The sequence below is a fragment of the Engraulis encrasicolus genome, chromosome 8 (genome assembly GCF_034702125.1).
Source record: "Engraulis encrasicolus isolate BLACKSEA-1 chromosome 8, IST_EnEncr_1.0, whole genome shotgun sequence".
NCBI lineage: Eukaryota > Metazoa > Chordata > Actinopteri > Clupeiformes > Engraulidae > Engraulis > Engraulis encrasicolus.
The window spans coordinates 45,088,691-45,114,764 of NC_085864.1; the positions used below are offsets into that span (position 1 = coordinate 45,088,691).

General features: G+C 41.7%; 2 protein-coding genes across 2 annotated transcripts; one reads left to right on the top strand and one right to left on the bottom strand.

Moving 5' to 3' along the window:
• Positions 1-6,448: 6,448 nt before the first annotated feature.
• Positions 6,449-11,446, bottom strand: tbcb (tubulin folding cofactor B). Its single transcript, XM_063205829.1, has 6 exons — positions 10,842-11,446; positions 9,919-10,062; positions 9,466-9,562; positions 8,751-8,942; positions 7,822-7,894; positions 6,449-7,173 (listed from the first exon to the last, which is right to left on the bottom strand). The coding sequence occupies exons 1-6, from the start codon at positions 10,962-10,964 to the stop codon at positions 7,062-7,064; spliced, it is 741 nt and encodes a 246-aa protein (XP_063061899.1). The 5' UTR covers positions 10,965-11,446; the 3' UTR covers positions 6,449-7,061.
• A 629-nt stretch (positions 11,447-12,075) lies between these two features.
• Positions 12,076-24,963, top strand: qpctla (glutaminyl-peptide cyclotransferase-like a). The gene is made up of 7 exons (XM_063204504.1): positions 12,076-13,001; positions 13,375-13,521; positions 17,020-17,313; positions 21,386-21,547; positions 22,002-22,101; positions 23,685-23,801; positions 24,308-24,963. Exons 1-7 carry the CDS (start codon positions 12,795-12,797, stop codon positions 24,454-24,456), a joined length of 1,176 nt encoding a protein of 391 aa, XP_063060574.1. The 5' UTR covers positions 12,076-12,794; the 3' UTR covers positions 24,457-24,963.
• The last annotated feature ends 1,111 nt before the right edge of the window (positions 24,964-26,074 follow it).

Sequence of the window (26,074 nt, forward strand, 5' to 3'; positions counted from 1 at the left end):
GACAGTGAAGCGCTGCCTGCCTCCTCAGGCGATGGTAGACAGACACACAGAACACTACAAATCAAACAATCTTTTCTTTTCATTTCACAATCTCTCTCTCTCTCACACACACACACACACACACACACACACACACACACACACACACACACACACACACACACACACACACACACACACACACACACACACACACACACACACACACACACAAACACAACAGAAAAAAAAAATACACACTAAACTAAACCACACTTGCATCACTTGACTCCCTCAATACTGTCTGCCATCCTACCTGAGATTTCTTGTTTTTGTTGTTATATTACTATATTTTTTCCTGAGAAACCAAAAGGTCTTTGTTGTTGTTGTTGATGAGAGGCGGAACCTCTAAACTGTGTTGTGTGTTTGGTGGAGCGAGGTTGCGGCCCACAGTCAGGCCTCTTAGTGGGTCACTCACACCACACGAGGCGATAGAGGATGTAGCCTGATAGATTCGTAAATCCTGTTTGGCAGTGCCAGCAAGGAGTTCAGACCCAGCTCTGTTGTCTGCTACTTTTTTTGTATTTCTGACGAGAATTAAGTACATTACTGTGTAAAGCATTATATTGTTATATTTGTCATATTGAAACATCTGCCATTCATTCGTTCAAACTCCTAGACTTCTTCTACTACTACTAATCTTCTTTTTTTCAATAATCCAGCATATTTCCTTTTTAAAAAGTTTATTAAAATGTATTTTTTTGGGAATTAGGGATGTTGTATTGAAATGAAGCTTAGCCTTTATTATGTATCAGCCTTATTTAAACCTAATGCGCTAGGTTATCTCTTTAGTACGGCTTTAACTGTTATGGGCATTGCATTTAGATTGATGAGCGTGTCAACGTAAAACACTAAAAGAGTTTAAAAAATATTGTTTTTAAACAATTAAGCAATACTGAACAGATTGAACTGTTTCTCTTATTCATTACATCTTTACTTTGGATTTGAGTCCTAATGTTTTCTTTCTTTTCTTTTTTTTTCAATTTTTAAACTTGACTGCCATGGGCTTGTTGCTTGCTACGTGCTAATGTAATCCTTACATACGTGTATCTATTCATGAAAACACTACAGCAAAAAAAGAGTACACTATCAGACAGTAGTGGTGGGGATAATGGTTTCGCTAAAGGATAGCTTGTATGTTGCGAGCCTGTTTGGATGGAGATTACAGTTGAAAGAGAAAGATGGTTCTGCTATGTTTATGTTGGTGAGAGACGCGTGTCCTGGTGGCTATAGCGGTGTAGAGTTAACGGTTAGCTGGAACTTGACTGGCCATTGTGATGAAAGGATCGTAGTTGGTCTGGGTAAACCATAGCTGATGATTTCTGTCATTTCCCCTTCCTTTGTCCAAGCTTCCAAAGACTTTTCTTGTAGTCATATCCTTTACGAAAGACAGCGAACAAATTATTTTTTGAACAAATATTCTTCGCAGAATACGTGATGCATAAGCTAATAAAGGAAATGAATACTATGGCCTGAGTACAGGCAGATTGAGGTATTGGTGTATCCACCACAGCCTTCTCCTGTCATCCCTAAAGGTGGTTAAGAATGAATGAATGAATGAATGAACAAATAGAATGAATGAAGTGTAGACCAAGTTTATCAACGATTAATCCAGAGATTGACAAAGTAGTTTACATGTGGAGCGTAAGAACACTATCACGGGAGCTCACTGAGCGACGACAGTACAGTATCACAATAAAAGTCTCCTATATTCAGAGAATATGAGTATTATGAAATGTTTGTTTACATGGTGATTTTACCCTTTTTTTTTTTGCATTTATGAATTACGTGTCTCAATTACATGGGGTGCTGCATATTTGTGATTATTTTGAAAAAGTCTTGTTACCCAATTATACCGAAAGAAAGATTTTACTGAGATTTTTTGTAATTATTATTATTAACTCACAAAGTGCAGCAGTAGCATCAGCAGCCTTGTCTAGGTCATATGGCAATGATCCAAGGACAAAAATGTTTTGCTATAAGAAATGACATTTGCTTCTTCTTGTTTGCAGTTATAGCAACAAAAAAAAGAAAAAAGAAAAGAAAATGTGTTGTCGATGGACATTGATCAGTGTTGTGGACAGAACAAATTGTATTGGAAAGTGATTTCTTATAAATCATTGGTACAGTGGTGATATTTGTGCTTACAGGACGTTTAAGTGACAAACAAAAAAGGTATATATCACTGAAACATTGATTTCACTTCTTAGTTAGTATGTAACTTCCAGAATATAGTAATTATGGACTATGTTAGTGTATTAATCACGCAAGGTAAACAATTTGTATTTAGTTGTTCCTTAATGCACATAAAATTCATAGTCATGATTTCTTCATTCTTTTATAATAGATATTTGTGCATGTATGGTAGGACCTTAAGTTCTGTTACACTCTTTATATCATACTTTTTAAATTGGCCTGGAATAAAGTATATACTTTGTGTTATATGTGGAGTCCTGCTCATCATTGAAGTGTGTGTGTGTGTGTGTGTGTGTGTGTGTGTGTGTGTGTGTGTGTGTGTGTGTGTGTGTGTGTGTGTGTGTGTGTGTGTGTGTGTGTGTGTGTGTGTGTGTGTGTGTGTGTGTGTGTGAGTGTGTCTGTGCACTCTCACATGAATCCCGGACAATTGGAGCCATAGTTTTCTGTGTACTGAACTGCAACATAAAATGTGTTGTTAGTCCATGTTATGTTCAACAAGTTTTTTATTTCTTTGGTTTAATAAAATCCCAGTGTTTTCATTCTATGCAATATTTAGATTTGATACACACAAAACTGGTCAGCTATTCATTAATTCTATTAATGAATTATTAACTATAAGTTATTGTGATAGGCTTCACCAAATCATTTCATAACAGTATGTGCAATGATGGTCACTCACGAAACTATAGCTCCCTCTGGTGTTGACATCTGCAGGTGGTTGAGGAGTGCTGCACAGGCCCATTAGCACTCACAAGTGTCTGCATCAGGGGCGGAGCTATAGGAGGGGCGAACTGGGCATTTGCCCCTGGGCCCAGGGCCCTCCCGTATTGATAGTGGGGGCCCTTTTGTAACCTTGGCAGGCTGTATGAGGGGCCTTATCAGTTGTTTGCCCTGGGGCACAGTGTGCAATTGTTCCGCCACTGGTCTGCATCAGATTTTCTCGCATCACAGATTTGAATACACTTTACATTTGACCATAATTTACCATGCAGAGGCCTATACTACAAAGCTGTAAACCCCTCAGTTTACACTTCTGAATTAGGATTTAAACATTGACATTCTTACTTTGTTTAATACTTTCTTTTGTCCCTTTCCTGTTTCATAGAGTTCCATCTACTGTGCATGTCCCGAAAGATTCTTTTAACAAATATTTTGCTTTCTTCATGGCTTAGAAGAACATATAAACAGTCAGTGTGTGAGAGATGCAAGGATATCTTAGTCCAGCAACTCCTTGACATAGTATGTACACACACAAAAATCACAAGAAAACTACATTATTAGCGAAAGTGGTTATCTGTAATGGCCCTTCAGAACCATTTGGGTCAAGTTATGTGCATGTTATCAGCCCAAATCACCAGGGTATGTAATAAACCTTTTACTCGAGCTTGAATGAGTATTTCTGTTGTTATTTTTAAAAACTAAACACAGTTCTTTGACAGTAAATAGATTCTTCCAAACAATGGTCGTTTCTCAAAGTCTAGTGAGCGTCCTTTGAAGTGTATCAGCCTTGGTAATCACACCCAGTAATTGAATAGTCTTTGGTGAACTTTGCGGAGTATCCAATCACTGGGCGTGACTAATTAGGCTGAGATACTTCCAAGGCTCATACACTAGACTTTGGGAAATGCCCAATGACTATGACTACAGATTTTGTGTTTATAGTCTACATAATCTAAAAATGGTTACAGGGTATGTAAACTTATGATCAGTATTTTACATGCTCTCCAAGGTGGTACTCACGATGTTATGCAACTTACTTTTATCATCACCATACTGTGCTTTGGCCAAACTCAGGTACAACTTAAGATTTCACTTAGACAGAAATTTCAGTATTGTTGTTTTGGTCTGTCATTACCCCCCCAGTATTGCGTGAGCAAACGGCAAATTATACACATTTTATTCAAATGTACAATAAGCCATAACTACAAGAAGCCATTTTGATTGTGTTTCCATGAAATTGTGTATTAATGTTGTCAAAAAAAATGATTCATGTCGACATACAAGCTCAAAATACAAATGACTTCACTGATATCCTTGAATCATGTACAAAAAATATCGACGCCACCTGCACGTCAGTGTGAATATGTTGTAAATGATCAATTACAACCTGATTCTGTGAATTAACAACATCACAGCATATATTTGGGATCTTTTGTTATCCTAGTTGCACCAGGTCTAATCTGCTATTGCAAAACTACAGCAGTCATTTACTTGATAATTTTCCACAATATAGTCATATTTGCAATGTAACACCATGGTCATTGAACAGAAGAAGTTCAAAAGAACCAAGTCATGTGGTGCCTGATAACAACTGAGAAGAAAGGACCAGTCACATGTATGACTAGTACGACTTTTCTTTTTTCTTTTTTGCCATTGTGAATACATGATAGTTTTGACAAAGTTGATGAATGTTTGTAAGAGGCAAAGGCTGAAAGGCCGGAGTAACCTCTATAGTAAATCAAAGTCTTCACTTCACCCATCACACACCAAAGACCTGTTTGTATGGGCGGGAGATTTGGCAGGACATTTGGGAAGCACATAGGCTACTACTGATATTAGGAACACAAATGTTATGCAGCCATTCATGAAAAGCATGTGAATCATAGCATATCATTTTAGAGGGTACCCATCAAGCTTGTGATATTTAAGAGCTTGTTTGGTTATGCATTTCAGCAGATATGATAGTAATTCAAGCATTATCTTGAAATCAGTGCATTTGTGACACTTACAATGCAAAAATAATTCAATTGGAGTTGTTTTGTTAATAACTGCAAGGTTCACTAAAGCAGAACAGTCCTTCCTGGCATTGCTGTATAGTCATTTTCTCAGTGTTAAGGCTGAGCAATCATGCAGAAACGGAAACAGAAACCAGCTCAGATAACTTTTCTAATTGCGTAACATCCATGCTTATGCAGACACCTTCGGCGTTTGTGCTACTCTGAGGACTGTCTGAGAAGGTTGCCATGCAATTGTATTTGTCTTTTCAGCTCACTGAGCTGCGTAGTGGGAAGTGTAGTGCTGGTGAAAAGGGGGATACGCAAGCAGTACTAGCAAAGGTGGTAGACACTGCAGACAGAGCAAGATATGACCTGCTAGGTCTGGGGCCTTTACTAATAAGCTGGTTCAGGAGTAAACCAGGTTAAGGTAAGAGGTAAATCATCTGATAGAAGATCCTGTAGTAGGCCTACTCATAAATGAATACTCCCAGATCTTCAATTAAATGATTTACCTCTTAACTCATCCTGGTTTACTCCTCAACCAGCTTCTTAGTAAAGCTGTCTTAGTAAAGGTCTATGGAGCTATGTGAGGATCAAGGTCAAAATGCTTGCTGGTGCGTGCCGTAAACGTACTGTATGAGTGATAGGAGTATGTCTACTAGTGGCCTCGATGCAGACATCCCACACAGTTTGACTTTTTTCAGCCCAGTTAAGACTGCCTGTGGTCACAAGTAGAGATGTCCGATATTGGCTTTTTTGCCGATATCCGATATGCCGATATTGTCCAACTCTCAATTTTCGATTCCGATATCGGCCGATACCGATGCCGATATATGTGGGTTATTTTTCCTCATAACAAATTTTAGGTAACATTACAAATCTGCTGTTGTGGAACAAAATATGCTTAATTTTATTGTAATGCCCCACTAGATGCATTCTCGTCTGTGCAAAATAGAAAAATAATTAAGGAGAAAAGTGTACAGTAATTCAAGCATTATTATATCGGTTTTGATAGGCCAAAAATCCGATACCGATATTGACCGATATGACATTTCATGCTATTATCGGGCCGATTATATCTGTGGGCCGATATTATCGGACATCTCTAGTCACAAGGAGGACTAATGGAATAAGTTTGTGTCAAACACACAAGAAAGTAGGTCATGATGACAAATATTGGGGTATCTACCATCTTTGGCACAGTACAAGCACACTGGAAACTAAATGATCCGCATCCTTCCCAAAACCAGTTGGTTCCGCAAAATCCAACAGGTTAGTACAACAAAATCTAACATTTGCTAACCTTCTACCAATACAATTTCAGGACAGATCGGAAGGGACAGATACACACACAACATCTTGCATTTGGTATCAACTGGTAACAACTTGTAAACAGAGAGATTAACCTCCAAAAGTATGACCAATTTTTTCATTTCTTTTGCTGTACATTGAAATCATTTCGCAATGACATAAAAAAAATAATTTAAGACAATGGGTTCATGTTTTCATTTTTTTGTATTATGTACATCCTGACATCCAAAATATTTCAATTTACAACAAAATTAAAAGAAATTGGTGTCACTCTTCCAGTCAATTTGGAGGGGACGGTACGCCGTTTTGTTGTTGAAAGATTAAAAAAAGGCCACAAGTCTAACTGCAATAACTATGTGTCCTGCCAGGTTTCTGAAGCAATGTGTCTGTTTATCGGTAAGTGAGATTTACTTTGCCTAAAACGATTGAGATTTTATTTCTGTTATTGGAAAAGCAAGCTCCTTTTGACCAGAAAAGGAAATCAAAAATGGACAACAAAAACCACTAAACAATGACAAGTTAGTTAGTTAGTTACACATCGAGCCTTCTCAGCCAGCCTCAATACAAAGCTCTAGCCATCAGGAGTGTATTTCTCAAAAGCGTAGTTGTTAGCCAGTTAGCAACTTGGGATGGGAAAAAATGGGATATTGCATTGAAAACAACAAAGTAGCTAATGAAGTTAGCAACTATGGTTTCCAGAAATGCACCCCGACAAAGTCCATCGTTTCCATGCTAGCGCCCCCCTGTGGCGGATGACTTGGCGTGCGCAGGTGATTGGCCCTCGACTGGTTAGCAGATCTACATCTCGTCCAGGTAGTCTTCCTCTGGGAAATCTCCACAAGTCACCGAAGTGGGCCTCACAAACCCGCCGTACTTCATCTCGCATTCAAAGTACCGCTTCCCGCTGACACTGAGACAGATAACCAGGAGACACACAAACATATGAAAGAAAAAATTAGGTCACACACTAGGGCGCCGAAACGAGTTTTAAAGTGGTGCTGCATTGTTTTTTTTCCTTCATTATTTATTTCTTAACAATGTCTTAATGCTGCTGAACTCCACTCATTTGTCTGCAGAATAAGTTGAGAAAGCCTATGGTCACACACTACATTACAATAACATATTAATCATCTGAGCCTCATGGACAACGCCATATGATTGTTGGTGCCATAGACACAGATAATTCAAAGATATTGACGATATTGCAAGCTTGCGTAGTGTTTTATACCGGTACAATACTGTCATTTGAAAAAAACTCCCACACACTGACCATTTTGCTGTTTTTCTTTAATGAGTGACGTTTCGGTCCAAGACCTTCATCAGGAAAACTGGAGTTTGGCTGATGAAGGTCTAGGACCGAAACGTTGTTCATTAAAGAAAAACAGTGAAATGGTCAGTGTGCAGCAGTTTTTTCAAATAGTTTGCTGAGCAACCCATGGGCCATCTCTGACACACCTGCCAGCTGAGGTGTGCGAAAAAAAATCCAAGTTTAATACAATACTATTATAACACCACAACGAAACACCAGGCACACACTCCCAATGTAGGCAATACATACGTGCCGTCATGCTTTCCAAGTGGTTCGTCGTACTTCACCCCAACCCAGTAGCCGGGCTTAAAGTCTGTCGTACCTTAAAACCGCAAAACACAGATATTTTAGTACATGTCCTGCCCAAGAAGCAAAGATATACAATATGTGCTCTACATAAAAAAATATTTGCAAATAGGGATGCAAATTATCGATTTATTCATTAAGTGTTAGTCGATTGACCTTATCGATCGACTTACGATTCATTGATAACCGGCGTCCCCGGTTGGAATAAAATGCTATATTTAAATGAACTCTATTTAAAGTCTTTAATCCAAAGTTGATTTAAATGTTCCCACTATTCACATGCCCATTTCACTTGGGTCTCTCTCGTCAATCGAATTGGCGATGATTTTTTGCATTGGCGATGATCGATTAATGCATTTTGGACAATGTCAATTTTGGACCAGAGAAAGACTGCAATGCAACTTGGGTGCCATCCTAGGCCTGCCCACACCTCCGCCTGATGCTGCACAAAATTCTGCAAACAAGTCAGTCTGCCCAAGCTGGCTCTGTCTTCAATTTCACACCGCCCCAGCCAGCCAAGTTGTGGACAGACAGACCAAGCTCGATAAAGCTACGCATTTGTGACACCCAGGCTATCATGGTATTGTGAGTGTGTGAGTGAGTGAGTGAGTGAGTATGTGAACCGATGCAAGGCTGTACTCAAATGTGTGCAATATGTTTATGTGCAATAATGCGTATTAGGTCTTTGTGTATCTTTTGTATTTATGCAAGATGTCAGACACCTTAATTTCCCTCGTGATTAATAAAAGTACTCTACTCTACTCTAGTTGGTACCTGAACAAGTGAAAAATGCCCGAATGAGTACCTAAGCAACTTCAGCACCAGCTAAGTGTAATGTAGTGTAGTAATAACATTAGTTGTGTCCGGCTTACCCACATACATCACCATGCCGAGCTTAGTGGGCTGCCCCACCACTCTGACCTGGCACCTGCTGCCCACGCTGATGTTGGCACACGCCGCCTCCTCCTTCTCCTCCGCCGCCTTACTCTCCTCATCCTTCTTCGCCTTCTCTTCCTCGTTGAAACGACCAAACTTGTTCTTTTTCATGAAGGACCGCACAGACTCTACAACATTAAAAAAATAAATTAAAAAATATAGTAAACACGTGGTCAATTGAATGATACCTTAATGCAAGAGGATTGCTATTTAGATTTAGCTGCATAGCGTTTGATTAGTACTACGCATACACAATACAGTCCATTAGCACAGAGGAGAAGAAAAGGAGCACCATTAGTGGCATGCAGCACACAACAACAAAGACTATGAAGGAGGGTGACATTCAGCAACTGGCATGTGGACCAATAGGGGTGTAAATAATAATCGAAATGTTTCGATGCATCGATCCTACAGCCAACGATTTAATCAAATCGTATCATATCGTGGGTGGGCATTCTTAAGTATCGGAAATAATCGAATCGCTGACCCCGGCCGGACTCGAACCCGGGTCGCCGGGGTAGCAGCCCAGTGCCCTACCATTAGAGCCATGGTAGGACCCACTTCACCATGTTCTTGGAATACCCCTCCCCCATGCCAGCATGAAATAATCCCTTTTGAGATTGACCAGGAGAGCCAGCTGGGGATCCTTACCTCCTCTCTTGGCATAGGCGTCCTCTGAAATCTCGTACTTCTCAACCTCTGCCACGTTGCCGAACTCCGCCCCCTGACCGCCACTCCGGTCTATAACCTGCACATTAACAAAGACAAAAAAGGGTTCACTAGAGGAAAATAAAGACAGATGACGAATAGAGATATAGAGAGAATACTCCAAATATGCACAGCAATCAACATACTGGCCTAAATAAAACAAAACACAATATTTTTTACTTATAGGCTTCAAACCTATGATGAGATGCAGCTCAGCAGATATCTTGCAGCTCTTTAAAAAGCAGGGTCATCTTATATTATGGCCAATTAAATACCGCAGGAGCTGCTGCAGTTGCAATATCAACAATCTGTGGAAATGACGATATACACAATTGTTTTTCAATGTAAAACGCACAATAAGATGAGGAAGAGGGAGCGTATTTGATTTATACGCACGTGTATTCTGCAGTCATCATCCACTGGGTATGAGCCTAGAAGTGCATCGTCATCCGAAAGCTTCACCAAGAATTTGTCTAGGCCGCTGTAGAGTTCGAGATCCATGCATGTCGCCGGAACACCCACCACCAACTCCAGCCTACTCTGATGGGACAAACGGACAAACAAAATATTGTATTGTTCACACAGTTCAACGCTCACACAAATATTCTGCACAAATCTGCAAAACAACAATTAATACTTTGATTCAAAGAGAATAGACTTTGACAGTAGACACTAGGGCACTTAACAGCACCAAATCTCACACAGACAGTGGCCTTGGTTTGTGGACTTATTCACTCAATACAATATATTCTTAATTGTGCATGCTCGAATGACACCTGACGTAAAGATGAAGGCTACACACAGAGAGCACATTAACAACTGTACAACATGTACGCTCAATGAGACTACAGAATGTTGTCATAACACTAGACCATCTTTGATAATGTTGTAATACCACTGTCCCATCTTTGATTACGTTGTCCACCAAGCACATTGAACGAAGACATGACTGTTCAACTGGTCAATAATTAATACAGAGACGAGACCACACACTCATGATTTACAGAGCATGGACAGGGAGTGGTCAACACTCCCAAGCCTGGCTGCCTGGCTGGTACTTGCATGCCTTGGACCTCAGGACAAAGAGTTTGCAACAGCAGCAGCAGCATCATGATCAAACTTAATCCAAATAAACAAAGGATTTGATTATACAACGGAGCTCAGTTTAGAGTTAATCCCAGTGGAATGTGTTTAATCAGACCAACGATCATCAAAGACAGCATAGCTGTAAGACACCCATGATGGTGATGGCCATAGTAGCGTACCAGCGATTATCATGTCTGAGTTGTCAATAGAAGGAACATGTGCAAGATATTTACCTTGAAGTCTGCAATGGTTAACCCCCGATTGAATCGCTTTCTTGATTCAAACTGTGTCAGCGTACTTGTGAGGCGCACGTCCACTGCTGGATTACTTATTATTTGTATACCGTTATTCTCCATGTTTTGTGTGACTAAATCTTCATAAGCCTCTGAACTTTACAGGTATTACTTATCCAGCGGTGAGGAAACTCGTATGACGTTTCGTGAAAAGAAAGCAATATGCTGCTAAATATTTAGCCGCTATAAATGATGGTGTACTTTAAAACTGTGTCAGGAAACACTAGTTTAGTCAAAAAATAACAAAGACTACTCGTCAAACGATGTATGGCAAACCGGCAATTTAGCATAGCCTGCTATCTTCGCTAACAAACGAGCCTATGGAATGCTAATGCTAACTTTATGTACACCTTTGTAAACGCCAGCAGTTCAAATATAAAGCGAAATGCAACAAGCGCATTTAAATTTACATCAAAGACATTCAGCAAAGAAACGCCTGTGAATCGCCTATGAAACGAGCTTGCAACTGTCAATGGAAGGCTTCAGAATAACCAGCTAAGCTAGCACACACACCCTCTTGCTTCGTTTTATGACTACACTGGTTTCTGGAAGTTTCTTCCCACCCATATTCAACATCCAGCCAATCATCTTGAAGAATCATCAACCAGATGATCACAGCCCAATCGGCGATACGTTTCAGAACGAGAAAGTGGCAATATTAACGAATGAGATAACTTTGTGTATTTGTTACGCCCCTAACCCGGAAATGATCACACAACTTGAGATACGCAGGAAAATAAAGTAGTAGCAGTTGGCCACGTGAACAGCACGGTTCTGTGCTTATTGTGGAATTTCCTTTAAATTAGACGTCAAAGTGAAACAACATTCTTGTCTTGTTTCAGTGTTCTACTCTGCCACATTCTTCTGTAAGGTAACACACTGAGCGCTTTGATTGTTGATCTTTATCTGTCCCATCCTGCATCACATAGGCCTGACTTGGCACTGTACCAATGCATAATAAATCTGATAAATGCATCATGCACTCCCCCCATGACCGAAAATATGGAGCACTTTGGTGCTTATGTACGAACAGGACGCAACATCAAATAACATAATAGTTTTTAAGATAAAAAAAAACACACACACACACACTCGTATGACGAATCACATTGACCAGAGAGGGGCAGCAACGTGTTGAGAGGAGGTTGGAACGGTTGGCAAGCGAGAGGAAGATGACGAGGAGGAAGTCAGACTCTGCAAGCAAGGGCTGTGGTGGGGCTATTTAATTAATGTATTGATTAGCTATCCCGTTGATGAAAATTATTGAAGTCGTGTGTATGCACGCTCTTCTGTTGGTGCACTAGTGAGATGCCATTTTAAAATCATTTCAAAATAATTACAAGCGGCTCGAGTGGCGACTGTGTGGGAGTACATTTGCATTGGTTGGCATGATCTCTTCATATCAGTGCTTGGACAATAAGATGGGTATGTAATGGCAAAGGACCTGGTTGCATCACTGACGTTAGTTAAATAGCGATTGTGCGACGAATTTAAGGATATTTCTACGTGCAAGTAACCAAAACAGAGTGTACCCCCGGCTTGATGCTTTTCAGGAACATGGTGCTGATCAGTCGTTTGACTAAGTAACGTAGACATTTGATCAGAATAACTGGGAATTTTAGATATGGATAAAGTGAACACATTACCAATGACTAGAAGATAGTGTCTTTCAAACAAATATGGTTGATAATTGCATGCTAGTGATGATTGCAAGGCTGTTCCGTCGCCATTACCACCAGGGTGCCTGTTCGCCCTCTACACTGACGTGTTCAAAACATACGCTCTAGCTTGTCTAGTGGTTGCTGCGGCAGGGCAGGTGGGACAAATTACTTGGGTCTACACTACATTGTTTTGGTCTGGTTAGGGCAGTCAATCTGTCTCCGGGGTACAAACATGGCACGGCACAGTGGCAGGTACAAAGCACTGCAAACAAGCAGCAGTGGCTCTTCCTCGGTCTGTGACCAAGTCCGCGTGCCTCGGATGCGGGTGTTGGTGGCCTGCCTCTGCGGTGCCTTTGCGCTGGCGATGATCCTGGGGATTTACCTTTCAAGTCAGCCCAGCAACCACAACTTTGTGGCGGCAGATCTCACCAAAGACAAGGTGAGATTTTATTTCACTTGATGTGTCTTCTTGATGTGCTGCAATAGATTACCGCTCTGCCCATTCTCATATGAAACTTCAAGGCATCATGTATGCAAGAAGAAGCATGGACTATGAAAATAGAACTAATCAATGTTTATCCTTTTCTATGGTCAAGACACCATCTGTGTATTTTGCATTAATTCCAATATCAGTAAAGTGATATTGCATTGGGGTGTTGTCAACAGATGATACTCATCGATCAGCAAAAAGCTTTGGAAATCAGTGCATATTTGTCAGAAAATAGCAAAGTTGCTTAATTTGGACACATGGAACTATATACGCACATTGTTAATTATTTGGCATTTACAATCACCCTTATTTTCCTTTCCAGCTCAACCATAAGCCCACCAAGTTATCCCTGGCCCAGGTGCGCAAGCTAGTGGGCCAGGTGGAGATCTCTCGCCTGTGGGGCAAATACCTGAAGCCATTCCTAATAGAGAGGCTACCGGGGACCCCCGGCAGCCAGACCGTCAGGCAGGTGAGATGACATGTGTTTTACTAGCCTGGGCTTCGTTTCCCAAACACTCTTGAGTAGTACTTAAGTATGAGAAGCCGCCAAGGCAATATAGCAAAAATAGGTCTCACGTCATCACTTTATACAGTTTATACATACACTATTTTACCTCACACATGCACGTGGCGCAACCATTTTATTTGCATGTGTGAGACAAAAATATTGCACATAGACCTATAAAATTGTCCAGTCTTGCACTTTAAATGTCTGTATGAGCAATGTCTACGTCCATACTGTCTATGTCCATGTATGAGTACTGTCTATGTCTATACTGTCTATGTCCTTACCTAGATTAGTCTATGTCTGCATGGGAGAGCAAGAAACGCAATTTCAAATTCTTTGTATGACCAGTGCATGTAAAGAAATTGACAATAAACTTGACTTGACTTGACTTGACTTGATAAAATGATTGTGTGTGACGGAGGTCATCTTGCACCTGTTCACCCCCCTCTGGGATCGAACGTGCGACCTTGTCAACTACAACGGTCCGGCAATGAGAGACACAGTACGATACAGTCTCTCGGCCCAATGGCACGAGACTGTATGAGGCTATCGGTTTTACCAACGTTCCACGCCAACTCTGCTAGTTGGCCTCCGTTACACTTGGTCTGACCTAGAGCACAACAATTAACATTTCTGAAATGGCATGGGTGACCCACCTCCCTTGGTTTGCTACCAGCCGAGGCCAGAAAATGATGTGCCGAAGTTTAAACCGAACTTTTTCTTAGTCCCAATAGAACGCCTCTAGCCTCTAGCCAGGGTCGTTTGAGCTGCTCCAAGTTGATTGCTTCCCGACAAAGTAGTTCCCAAGTTCTCCGTAGCTCAGAAAGTACTTGCACTGACTAGCAGCAACACCAAAGCTGTTGCGTCACTAGGATGGCGTGGGCTGGCTAGTGTTTTGCATCATGTGTGCAGCAGCTGGGGCCTAATCCAGTGTTTCCCAAGCTTTTTGCCTTGTGTAACCCCAAAGTCATGTTGCCATACAATGAGTGCCCCCCTCTCCCTTCTCATACCTAACCCCACTGTATATCTTCATCAATCATCTGTAGTACATTTGGAATTATTACAGTTCTTCAAGTACTCCCTGTAGTGTGCTCAGCTCAGCTCGCGTACCCCTGCTTGGGAATAGTGCTGCACAATATATCGAAAATGTATCGAAATCGTGATATCTAGACTGGCTATATGCATATTGCAAAAATGACCTAATCATCGCGAACAAGTAAACCATTTCTGTGCAGTCCAATCACTTGCTGAATGTCAACAAAAGCGCAAGAGGCCCGTCATGACCAAAGCCACGCCCCCCACACAGACCAACAAATTAGTGACGAGAACACTCAGCTATATTTCTAAATATAGTTTAAATATTGTTATCGAGGTATTGCATGCTGTTATGGAGTATCTTTTTTTCTGATATCGTTCACCTGCTTGGGAATCACTGGCCTAATGATTAGGGAGTTGAAGTTGTGGGAGGTTGCGGGTTTGAATCTCGCATCAGTATGTGGGTGGTTGACGTTTAAGGGCGTAACGCAAAAAAAAAAAAAAGTTTTTCAAATTCCTGAAAAAAATGATGGATAAAAATTGGAAAAAAAATGAAAAAAAATAAAGCACTCAGTGGTCTGTGGAATTTCACCTTATTTTTGCCATTTTTGGGAAAATGTGTCCTGCATCAACACATAGCATAGGCATGTCACACCGCAGGAAAATGGAGTCACACCACAGGGAATTCACTGCATTATGGCCATTTTAATCATTTTGTATACATGACTGACATCTGAGCTCATGATACTGTGTTTAATCTTAGTATGTGTTTTCATTTATAAAAAAGAAACTTTTTTTCCTCCTATAAGAGCAGTCACACCACAGGACACCATAAAATGAACCTAAGCATTGCGTGACAGAAAGATTGCAATATGAAGACATATTAAGAGGTTAAGAGTGACCTTAAACTTCCACAGCACTCAGCACACTTTAAGACCCTTGTAGTTGGCCTTGCAGCTGCCCATTCACAAACATTGACATACATGTCACCCCACAGGACGCAATTTGTGTTACGAAATTGAACTTGTAGTTAATATTACTGTCTTGAGTTTTTCCCACATTCACATATCTTAATCTAAAGTTAAGATTTATGCAATCATGCCAAATGCTTCATACATTATTCAAAATGTTGTTGGTTAATTTATATATATATTATTATATATTGTTTCATTAATGTTACAGTCACACCGCAGGAAATTTGACATATAAACCTTCACATAAATCTTAACAAAAATGTTTCTTCTCATCTAAGACTAATATGAAACATAATGTACCACATCTTCTTTCATTGACATTTGTTTTTTTAAAGGAAAATAACAGTTTTGTAGGTTTTTAACCAATGTTACGAAAAAACAAGGCGTCACGTCTCCCACCCATGTACGTAGGAAGTGAGTGCTCTGCAATACGCTCATCCAAAGTGCCCTTGAACAAGGCACCTAATCCCACATTTCGCCAGGGATTGTAACCAATGCCCTGCCTGAGCCTAAGTTTGTCACTTTGGATACAAGTGTCTTCTACTGTAAGTGTAATTCAACGACATGTAATGCATCGTAATCCTTTTTTAAATGATACAAACTGTAAACGTTCTGTAGGCTATTTAGAAGAAGTTTCATTCTGTTCCCCACATTTACTCGTAATTTACAACTGTTGTGGATTAGAACTTCACTTCATTAACTGATATGATTTGTTTCTAGTCTTGACATTTTCAAGTGCCTCGCAATGTAGACACAAGATGAAAATTGAGCCATGACTATTTGCCAGAGTTTGAACTTTGTTGACGGCATTGACATTTCTGGATTTTTTAATAACGCCTCCTCCACAAGCAAGAATTCAGCGCTTTGAGAGCGTGATAAAAAATGAAAGCCTTATCCCCTTAGTGTATCACCTCTTTATTTTCTTGTTTCCATGGTGACGCTGCCCCCTTAGAGCACATCCCAGGAAAAGATGCAGGACAAAGACTGACTGTAGTTTTGGAGTGAGGAGTCAACACACTTGAAAGACCCTTACGAATGACAGACCCTTGCGTTTGTCTGTCATGCTAACCATAGACTTAACTACAAGAATTACACCCGAGACTGCAGCTTGTTTTACTAAATATGAACTTTGCTGTTTGCTCGCACCCGAAGACATTGTAAGAAATAGTTGGGAGTTGAGCGCTTTCTGAGAGAGAGAAAAAGAAGAGTCCACACAGTTAAAATTCTTTTTGTTGTTTTTATTATTTCATGCTAACCCTAGACTTAAGAATTACACCCGAGAGTGCAGCTTTTTTCACTAAATATGAACTTTGCTGTTTGCGCGTACTCGAAGACATTGTAAGAAATAGTTGGGAGTTAAGCGCGCTTTCTAAAAAAAAAAGAGTCCACACACTTAAAATTCTTTTTGTTGTTTTTATGATTTCATGGCTGGCTGACCCCCTCATCGCAGCACATCAAGGCCCAGCTGGCGTCACTCATGACGGGCTGGACGGTGGAGGAGGACTCTTTCAAGTCCCCGACTCCAAAGGGCCTGGTGACCTTTACCAACGTGCTGGCCGTGCTCGACCCCTCTGCCCCTCGTCGCCTTCTCCTGGCGTGCCACTACGACTCCAAGTTCTTCGCCCCGGACCCCAAGCAGCCCAAGAAGGTGTTCCTCGGAGCCAGCGACTCTGCGGTTCCCTGCTCCATGATCCTGGAGCTGGTCACGGTTCTAGACAGCCAGCTGAGTGCACTCAAAAAACAGGTAGGATTACATCCAGGGTTTCCCAAACTGGGGTGCGTGCACCCCTGGGGTGGCGCAGCCTGGCATAAGGGGGTGCGTGAGCTGAATAGAGCAATGGTGGATATGTGAGTTTTTATCCAGCATTGATGAACATTAAGTCATTTTTAATTGTATTTAGACTTGTATGATGGAAGGGTCCATCTAAAGTGTAGTTTAACTCCTAGACTACTGGAAAAGAGGATTCCCCAAACTGAATATGCATAATGTGCAGTGAATCCATGCTTGCGTGGCCTTCAGCACACCAAAATATTTGCATAAGGGGTGCGCAAATCACATTGAAATGTACAAGGGGGTGCGCAGGGAAAAAGGTTTGTGAACCACTTAGGTCTTTTTAGCCTGGAGACACATATACTCTGCTTTCAGGCTTTTGAGATTTGAGGTTTTCTTACTTGAAATGTGGTTATGTTAGAGCTGAAAACACATTCTAATGCAAAATGAGGGTCCTAGCTTTTAATTTAAATGTAACTTTTCATGTTTGTATTGTATGTGCTTTGGACGCTGATATATTTAGGATTTAATAGGCAGAGGACACCCTTTCCCAAAAAGAGCTAAGGCTAAAATGGGTTAAATAAGTTTGTTTAATGCACAAAGTAGGGTTGTTATGTTAAAGTTATTGTGTTAGGGTTATTGTCTTGTCATATGTGTCTTGTACAGTGTCAAGTTGCAACATTACAGCTTCTCTTGTTGTACAGCTAGGGAGGGGAACCTTTTTCATTCGAGGGGCAACTTCAAATTCATCCGAGGGCCGTAAAAGTCCTCCGAGGGCTGTACTATGAACTCTAACCAGGATTTCCTCCTGCACTTTAGGTCTTTAGGCTTATATTAAAACAGACCCAACTTCTCTAGGTCCCCTGAATATAACTTAATTGTATTACAAATGTAAGATGCCTTTACAAAATATGTCATATTTCCTGTGAAGCTGCATAACATCAAAACTATCTCGGGTGGCTGGATAAAACGGCCTCATATAGAGAGATGGGGTGGGGAGACATACAGTAGCTTCCCCACCCCTGTTGCACAGTGTCAAGGTGCAACATTACCGGTACTGATTCTCTTGATGTTGGGTGTGTTATAACCGTATTGGCAGGGGCATAGCACCAAATTTGAGGCCCCAGGAACAACCTTTTTCATGGGCCCCCCAAAAACATTTTCCATGGAACATTTTCCATGGGGGGGGGTCTGCTGGGCCCTAAGAATGAGTCAGGGTTTCCCCCCCCTGTTCCACGCCACTGCGTATTGGTAGCACATAATGGCTGTTTACTTTTGCTTAAAGTCCATTGTCCATTTCTTTAGTCTGTCTGCTGTTGTCAATTAGCTGTAGTCGACTTTCTGGTATACACTGTTGTCATTGACAGCAGTGTTGGTTTATATGAAATGTTTTTGACATTCCTGTTGAAGGCCGCTGCTATGTCTTGAGGATGCATTGGGCCTTTGATGTGTGTGGGGGACAGTCTGTTTGTTGTATAGACTAGTCAAAAGACACATCTGCAACTTTAGACCAAGACAGCGGTATGAGCGCATGTCACTGAACAAATGTATGCACTGGGAGTTTGTGTACACTTAACAAAACTACCACTTAGTTTGAATGTTTTCTGGTGCCATTTCAGTGTAATAACATGTCAGTAACAATGCTTAATAGCATGTCAGTAACAATGTTTTTTTAAGCATTGTATTTTTAAAGATTTACAAATTAGCATCACCAACACAAACAAACAAAAGCAAAACACTACTGCCAGTCTGCTTCTTTGTCCCTGTTAATGTGCCCAATTAAAGGGCCCCAAATCTCGCAAAACTTAGCACCATTGTCTGACAGTGTGTATCACGTCAGTAACAATGCTTTCTTAATTTTTCAAGTATGAAAACTAAATGAGAGGGCAGAGAGAGTGAATGGTTGGTTGGACCTGGTAGCTGTATGAAAATAATGTACGTTCAGCAGAGGGCCTTTAATGGCACTAAGGTGTCCGTGACCCCCATCCAGTGGGTTGTGTTGACGTTTGATTAATGGGGTCTGGTATACTATGCTGGGTTCCCGTCCATTAAAAGTCACTCACTAGGATATTATAGTATAACTTTCCCAGACAACACAACAGTTTCGTCTTCTGTCCAGAGTTTTGAAATCATTCGCTGATAAACAATACCACTGGGTAATTTGGAGATCTCCAGGGTATACATTCTTTGGGCCTCATTTGGGTTAATAATACAAATGTACAACCCTCGCTGGTATTCTTGGAGTGTCCCACAAATCAAAGGTCTCCATGTTTCTTGTTTTTTGTATTGTTGATTTAGTATTCTTCAGTATTTTGTCATGCTCCAAAAGTCTAAGGAAACCATACATTCTCACACACGGTCTCTCTCACACACACACACACACACACACACACACACACACACACACACACACACACACACACACACACACACACACACACACACACACACACACACACACACACACAGAAGAGATGTTCTGAATGCAGTAAAAATGTATCACATCCGTACGAAATGACAGACTTGCTTGTTGCATTGTCTTGTGAGGAATTGTTTGCAGCACTGGCAATGGAGTGAAGCATATGGTGGAATAATACTGAAGGATTTCTTATATTAGTCACTGATGTGCCTTTCGTGCCAAATCAAAATCACTAGCATCTGGGGTGACCGGCCGGCCTGCCGCCACAACAGCAATGAATCCCTTTCACTCGGACTGAAGTTGTGGTATCATTGCATTTCGGGACCAAATTGTGTTTGTTGGCTTTCCCTTTTTAACCAAAACAATCAAGCTGAATTGAAATTTGATTGGAATTACATGTGCAAGCAGCACTCTGTTGGGGGACATTGGTTAGTTTCATGTTGTTTTTCACTTCAGGCTAATTAAAAGAGACATCCGATTTTACTAAACAATAGAACTGGCCCAGCAGGCACTTTCTCCCAATTGGAAAACAAAGGATTTCAGCAAGTATTTGATCTCTGAGTATGCAATTAAATAACAAGTCAATCAGACATCAATAACCAGTAAACCGCCACAAGAATCTGTACTTTTCCCACAAACGCAAACCAGGCATCTGGTTATGTGTTTTTGACTAACTCAGTCTGCTACAAACAGAAATAGACAACTCCATATAATACAGATGAACAATATTTAACCTTATGTGTCTCTTTGTGCTTGTGCCAACATGGCTGCACTTGAATGAATAGTCAAAACGTGTGAGGTGAGCACTGCACACATCTCAAAAGGTTAAAAATTTTTTTAAAAAAAATCAGCGTGCTAAGCCCCCCACTTGGGCTTGCATGCCCATGGGGACCCAGGTTCGAGTCCGGCCTGGGTCATGTCCCAACCCTACCCCCATCTCTCTGTCCCACTGATTTCCTGTCAATCTCTACTGTCCTATCATCAATAAAGGCACAAAAAGCCCATAAAAATATCTTTTTAAAAAACGTTTTTGTGGGTGCTGGATTTAAATTAATGTGTGAAAGAAAAAAAGGAATATCTGCACACTGTAGAAGCTCCCTTGCAGCGATGTGTTTGGTGAAAGTTAAGCACAACATGTCGACCCACAAGGCCTTAGTCAAGTGTCCGATATTTCTTTTTTTCCATTCATGCACTTGAATTACTTAAATCAAACAAACATATGAAACCAAATATGTGTACACTACTTAACCCATTGATGTCTAAAGCACCTGCGAAAAACGCCTGCTGAATGGCAAAGCCCTTGTTGGGAAAGTTGCCCTCACCCTACAAAATCCTAAATATATCTCTGATGCCCATAAAAACATGAAATGAACTGCATGTGAACCCTAAGACCTTCATCTTACATTAGAATGTGTTAATTCAGCTGTAACATACCAACATTTTTATTTAAAAAAAGCTAAAATCTCAAGAGCCTGAATGCAGCGTGTCTTCAGGCATCAAAGGTTAAACAGCATATACGAGGCATCAAGCTAAAATGGGTTAATGCTTATTTAATTCTATTTTTTCCAATTCCAACTCTCCTCTCATCCTCTCGTCTCTCTTCTTCTTTCTCTCTCTCCGTGGCAGCGATCGGCTGTGACACTAGAGCTGGTGTTCTTCGACGGAGAGGAGGCGTTCGAGGAGTGGACAGACACCGACTCCATCTACGGCTCTCGCCACCTGGCGGAACGCATGGCCCGCACGCCATATCCCTCTCCTGCCTCACAGACCAATCAGCTGCAAGCAGTGGTACGAGGAACTAGTCATTTTTGTATATATTTTTGTTTTTTTGCCTTTATTTCAACAGGGCGGTGTAGACTATGACAGAAAGCGAGTGGGGAGAGAGAGACGGGGAAGGGCTGGGACAGGACCCGGGCCGTAATCAAACCCGGGTCAGCGTTATAATGGCTCTGTATTGTGTCTGTTCTCAACTCAATATGTTTGTTCTGTCTAGACAGCCTTGAGAAGCAGCAGAATAACTAACGGGAGTGAAATGGAGAGGTTGGAGCACACTGCAGCTTAGTTTACGACTAACGTTTCGGTGCCCATAATAAAGTCTTGAAAGCTAAGCTGCGTTGTGCTCCAGCCTCTCCTTTCCAGTGATGTTTGACCCACCGTTATGCACCTGCACGCTGAGGGATGAAGGGTAGGAGTCCCAGGTCTACCAATGTAACCAACGGGAGTCTCTTCTGTGCCATCACAGGATCTGTTTGTGCTGCTGGACCTGCTGGGTGGGCCTGACCCACTGATCGTCAACCACTTTGACAACACGGCCCACTGGTTTGATCGGCTCATAGCTGCAGGTAACGTTAATCTCTGCTGATTGGTTTTTTTATATATACATAAAGACACAGCCCGTTTTAAAGGAAGTAAAGGAGAGAAAGGGGGTGAGGTCATGTGACCAGGTAATCACCCTTATCACCTGGCCTTGGGTGACATGCGTAATGTCAGAGTGAACCTGAAGAAGCAATAGTGAAACACGTTGTTCACCAAATAAATTACCAGCAAAGAAGACCAGTGTGCTGTGATTTCTCTCCTTCACTGGTGGAACAGTGCCCATTGGGATAGTACCACAGGTGCTGGGTGTAAGAAATGAAGATCCTGTTAAGAAAGGGATCCTGTTATATCCTGGGGTAAAGGTCCTGTTATATCAACAGAGACTGAGGCCGAATCGGATCAATCCCATTTCTAATTTCTACCCCTACCCCTTTCCTTTGCCCCTTGATCCTTCAAATGTAGCAATAAGGGGTAGGGCGCAATTTTTTTTTAATTATATGGGCAAATGCCTTAAAAATCATGGTAATAATGACTCATAATAACTCATATAAAGTTTGTTTTTTTACCATGCTAATCAACTGAAGTGCCTGGACCAGTGATGTTTCTCCTCCAGTCTTTTTGAACATTGCACCCCCTCCAAGAGCCCCAGTTGGTTTTGATGGACACTAGTAGCGCTCTACCAACTCTTCTGTTGATCCTTATATTTGCCTTTTGTGCTTTGCCTCTTTCCCTTTTGACCCATACCATCTTGATTGTTTCATCTTTGGGGAAGCGATGAAACCCCATCGCTATCAGCATTACTACAACCAACGATAATACACCGTGTAGGCATGACTAGAAACTAAATGGAAAAACTGTGAACAAAAACTCTGTCTTTGGGATCATCTTACACACGACTACTAAGCTACTCCAACCACTTACTGTACTACCGCGCTTGACTTCCAAAACGTACGTCATAAACTAAGAAAGGACCTAGACATAGACATAGATTCATTTTTTGAGGGGTGGAGCTTTGGGTCAAAATAACTGGTGAAATACGATTTTCCAGATATACATGCTTTTTCACAAAATCACTTAAAAAATGGAAGGTATCTCTCTGGACACAAGAAAACACAATTTGATCACTGTGGAATTATGTTTTTTTTTTTTTAAACTTAGTGGACCTTTAACCCATTGATGCCTAAAGGAAAAAAGGCTGCTGAATGGCTAAGCCCTTTTTAAGAAAAGTTGCCCTCAGCCTATAAAAACCATTTGTTGAGTTGCATTTAAATGCTAGGACCCTCATCTTGCATTACAATGTGTGCATTCGGCTCTAACAAAGCAAGATTTTTAATAAAATTGTCAAATCTCATGAGCCTGAATGTTGCTTCATGCAGCTCCAGGCGCCAGGGCCAATGTTGCGTAACGCAACATCCAGCATCAATGGGCGAAGCCACGCTTTTAAAATATTTTGAATGTGATGGCGGCGCCTATTTTGCCCCTCATGCCCCACTTTCCACATGCAGTGCCTTCAGGCAAATCAAGAGGACGGTCATAAAAGAAGAGCCTGAGTCATCCTAACATCCACACAACACTCACACGCAATGTCATTCTGTTCATTCTTATGCAGAGAAGAGATTGCATCGGCAGGGCCTTCTGACGTCTCATCCGTCTGAGCAAAGCTACTTCAGGAAGGATGTGTATCTGGGGCCGGTGCAAGACGACCACATCCCATTTTTGCATAGAGGTCAGTACACAGTAAAGGGCACTGGAGTCGTGCCTTCGAGGGATGCATATGCACTATGTTGGGAAGCTGTGCAGTGTGTAATAGTCACCGATTTTTTTTTTGTGCAATGACTTTTGAACTCGATAGAATATGAACTGTGTGTGGTCAGACTAAATGAGAAGCGAAACAATGTGCACCGTCAGTGTGTCACAGTTACTATGGGTGGGCCCAGGCTAAATTAAAAACTCTTTAACACTCGTAACGCAATCAAAATACACCAACAGTGTACTTGCTCCTATTCTGAAAGTGTTGAATGAACACTAAGAAACTGACTGTGTAGTGTTTGTCTGGTCTGGTGGGTGACCTCTGTTTGTCTGTCTCTCTCTCTCTCTCTCTCGCTGGCCCTCTCTCTCTCTCTCTCTCTCTCTCTCTCTCTCTCTCTCTCTCTCCTGCGCTCTCTTTCTCTCTCTCTCTCTCTCTCTCTCCTGCGCTCTCTTTCTCTCTCTGGCTGTGTGTCCGCCTGCCAGGCGTTCCCGTTCTGCACGTCATCCCCACCCCCTTCCCGCCGTTCTGGCACAAGCTGGAGGATGACGAGGAGAGGCTGCACCGGCCCACTGTGGAGAACCTCACCAAGGTCATGGCCATCTTCCTGGCAGAGTACCTGGGACTCTTTTGAACTGAGGACCAGACAGGACCAGACAGGACCATCCACACGCCAGACTCAGGAACTCAGAAATGTGGTGTGTGTGTGTGTGTGCGTGTGTGTGCGTGTGTGTGCGTGTGTGTGTGTGTGTATGTGTGTGTGTGCGTGCATGCGTGCGCGCAGGGCCACTGACCGCTTTGGCTGGGCCCGGGACAAAGACATCAAAGGACCATAATGATGGTCCAATTCTGGCCCCCCTCTCTTCCTGGGCCCAGGACAAGTTACTCCTTTTGTCTCCCCCTGTCGGATTCGGTGTGTGCGTGTGCGTGTGCGTAAGCGTGTGTCTGTCTGTCTGTGTGTCTGTGCATTGCGAGCCATGGGAACTGTGCTGACGTCTCCTGGAGAATATGGCGTACAGTATGTCCAGGACTGGGTAATTAAACTTCAACTTTTTTTCGCACACCTCAGCTGGCAGGTGCGTCGGAGATGGCCCATGGGTTACTCACCAACAACTTAAAGAAACTCCCGCACACTGACCATTTCGCTGTTCTTTCTTTAATAACGACGTTTCGGTACTAGACCTTCATCAGGGTCTAGTACCGAAACGTCGTTATTAAAGAAAGAACAGCGAAATGGTCAGTGTGCGGGAGTTTCTTTAAGCAGGACTGGGTCCTTAAAGGGACAGTTTGGTCAATTTCAACATGCAGTTGTATTACTCACGCTACCCTTGACTTGTCAGTACCTGGTGATGCCACATTTTTCGGCTCAGCCCTTTCCGAGATATGAGCAATTCTAATGGGGGCAGCGTTTGTTTACATTTTTAAAAAATGAAACGTAGGCCAACTCCAAATATTTTCCCAAAAGGTACTGCTGTTTGCTAGTTGTCTGCTGATGTTTTATAACCTTTTGGATGTTTTTGGGAATAAATAAAAATGTTTTTTTGAAATGTAAACAAAGAGCTGCCCCCATTACAATGACCAGGATCTCGGAAACGGCTAAAGAAGAAGAAAAAAAAATCTCAGGCACTGACAAGTCCAGGGTAGTGTGAGCATTACAACTGCATGTTGAAATTTACCAAACTGTCCCTTTAATAGGGTGAACTGAACTGATCCAAACCTGTGTCAAAGACTGGAGAGAGGTTTTGGCAGAGGTCGAGACCATCATTTTATGATTCTCATTGAATAGTGTCTTTTGTGGTTGTTGTTGTGGTTGGTGTCCTGAGTGGTGAAATGATAATGTGCAGATTCGGGCGGCGTTTATACATACCTGGCTATTTTGATAAACTAACTTTTTTCTGCTCTACGCTTACCAAAATATCTACATTCACACCATCGTCAAATCCACATAAATATGCTGCTGAAAGACTTCATAAATACGCTATGCCTGCGTGTGGTAAAGAGAATGCCATTCAAGTCTCCGTTTTTCTCGGTTTATACACAAACGCTAAAAAATCTCCACTTTTGCTATAGTTTTTTGAAGCTTCGTTGTCAGAGGAAAAACCTCTGTTTGTGTCTTAACGAAAGGCAGAAACAAAGGGAAAGGCCTTCGTTTATCAAAATACCCAGGTATGCATAAACAGGCCCTTAGAGCAGTGTTTCCCAACCTTTTTTGTCTCGTGTACCCCCTAAACCTTTTCGTTGTGCCATGAGTA

Coding starts and splice junctions, on each gene's coding strand:
- tbcb (XM_063205829.1), bottom strand. CDS start 10,964: ATGGAGAATAACGGTATACAAATAATAAGTAATCCAGCAGTGGACGTG. Junction 9,563..9,918: donor ATGATGACTGCAGAATACAC/GTGCGTATAAAT, acceptor GTTAATGTGCAG/GTTATAGACCGGAGTGGCGG. Junction 7,174..7,821: donor CTTGGAAAGCATGACGGCAC/GTATGTATTGCC, acceptor TATCTGTCTCAG/TGTCAGCGGGAAGCGGTACT.
- qpctla (XM_063204504.1), top strand. CDS start 12,795: ATGGCACGGCACAGTGGCAGGTACAAAGCACTGCAAACAAGCAGCAGT. Junction 13,002..13,374: donor CAGATCTCACCAAAGACAAG/GTGAGATTTTAT, acceptor TTTCCTTTCCAG/CTCAACCATAAGCCCACCAA. Junction 23,802..24,307: donor CATCCCATTTTTGCATAGAG/GTCAGTACACAG, acceptor TCCGCCTGCCAG/GCGTTCCCGTTCTGCACGTC.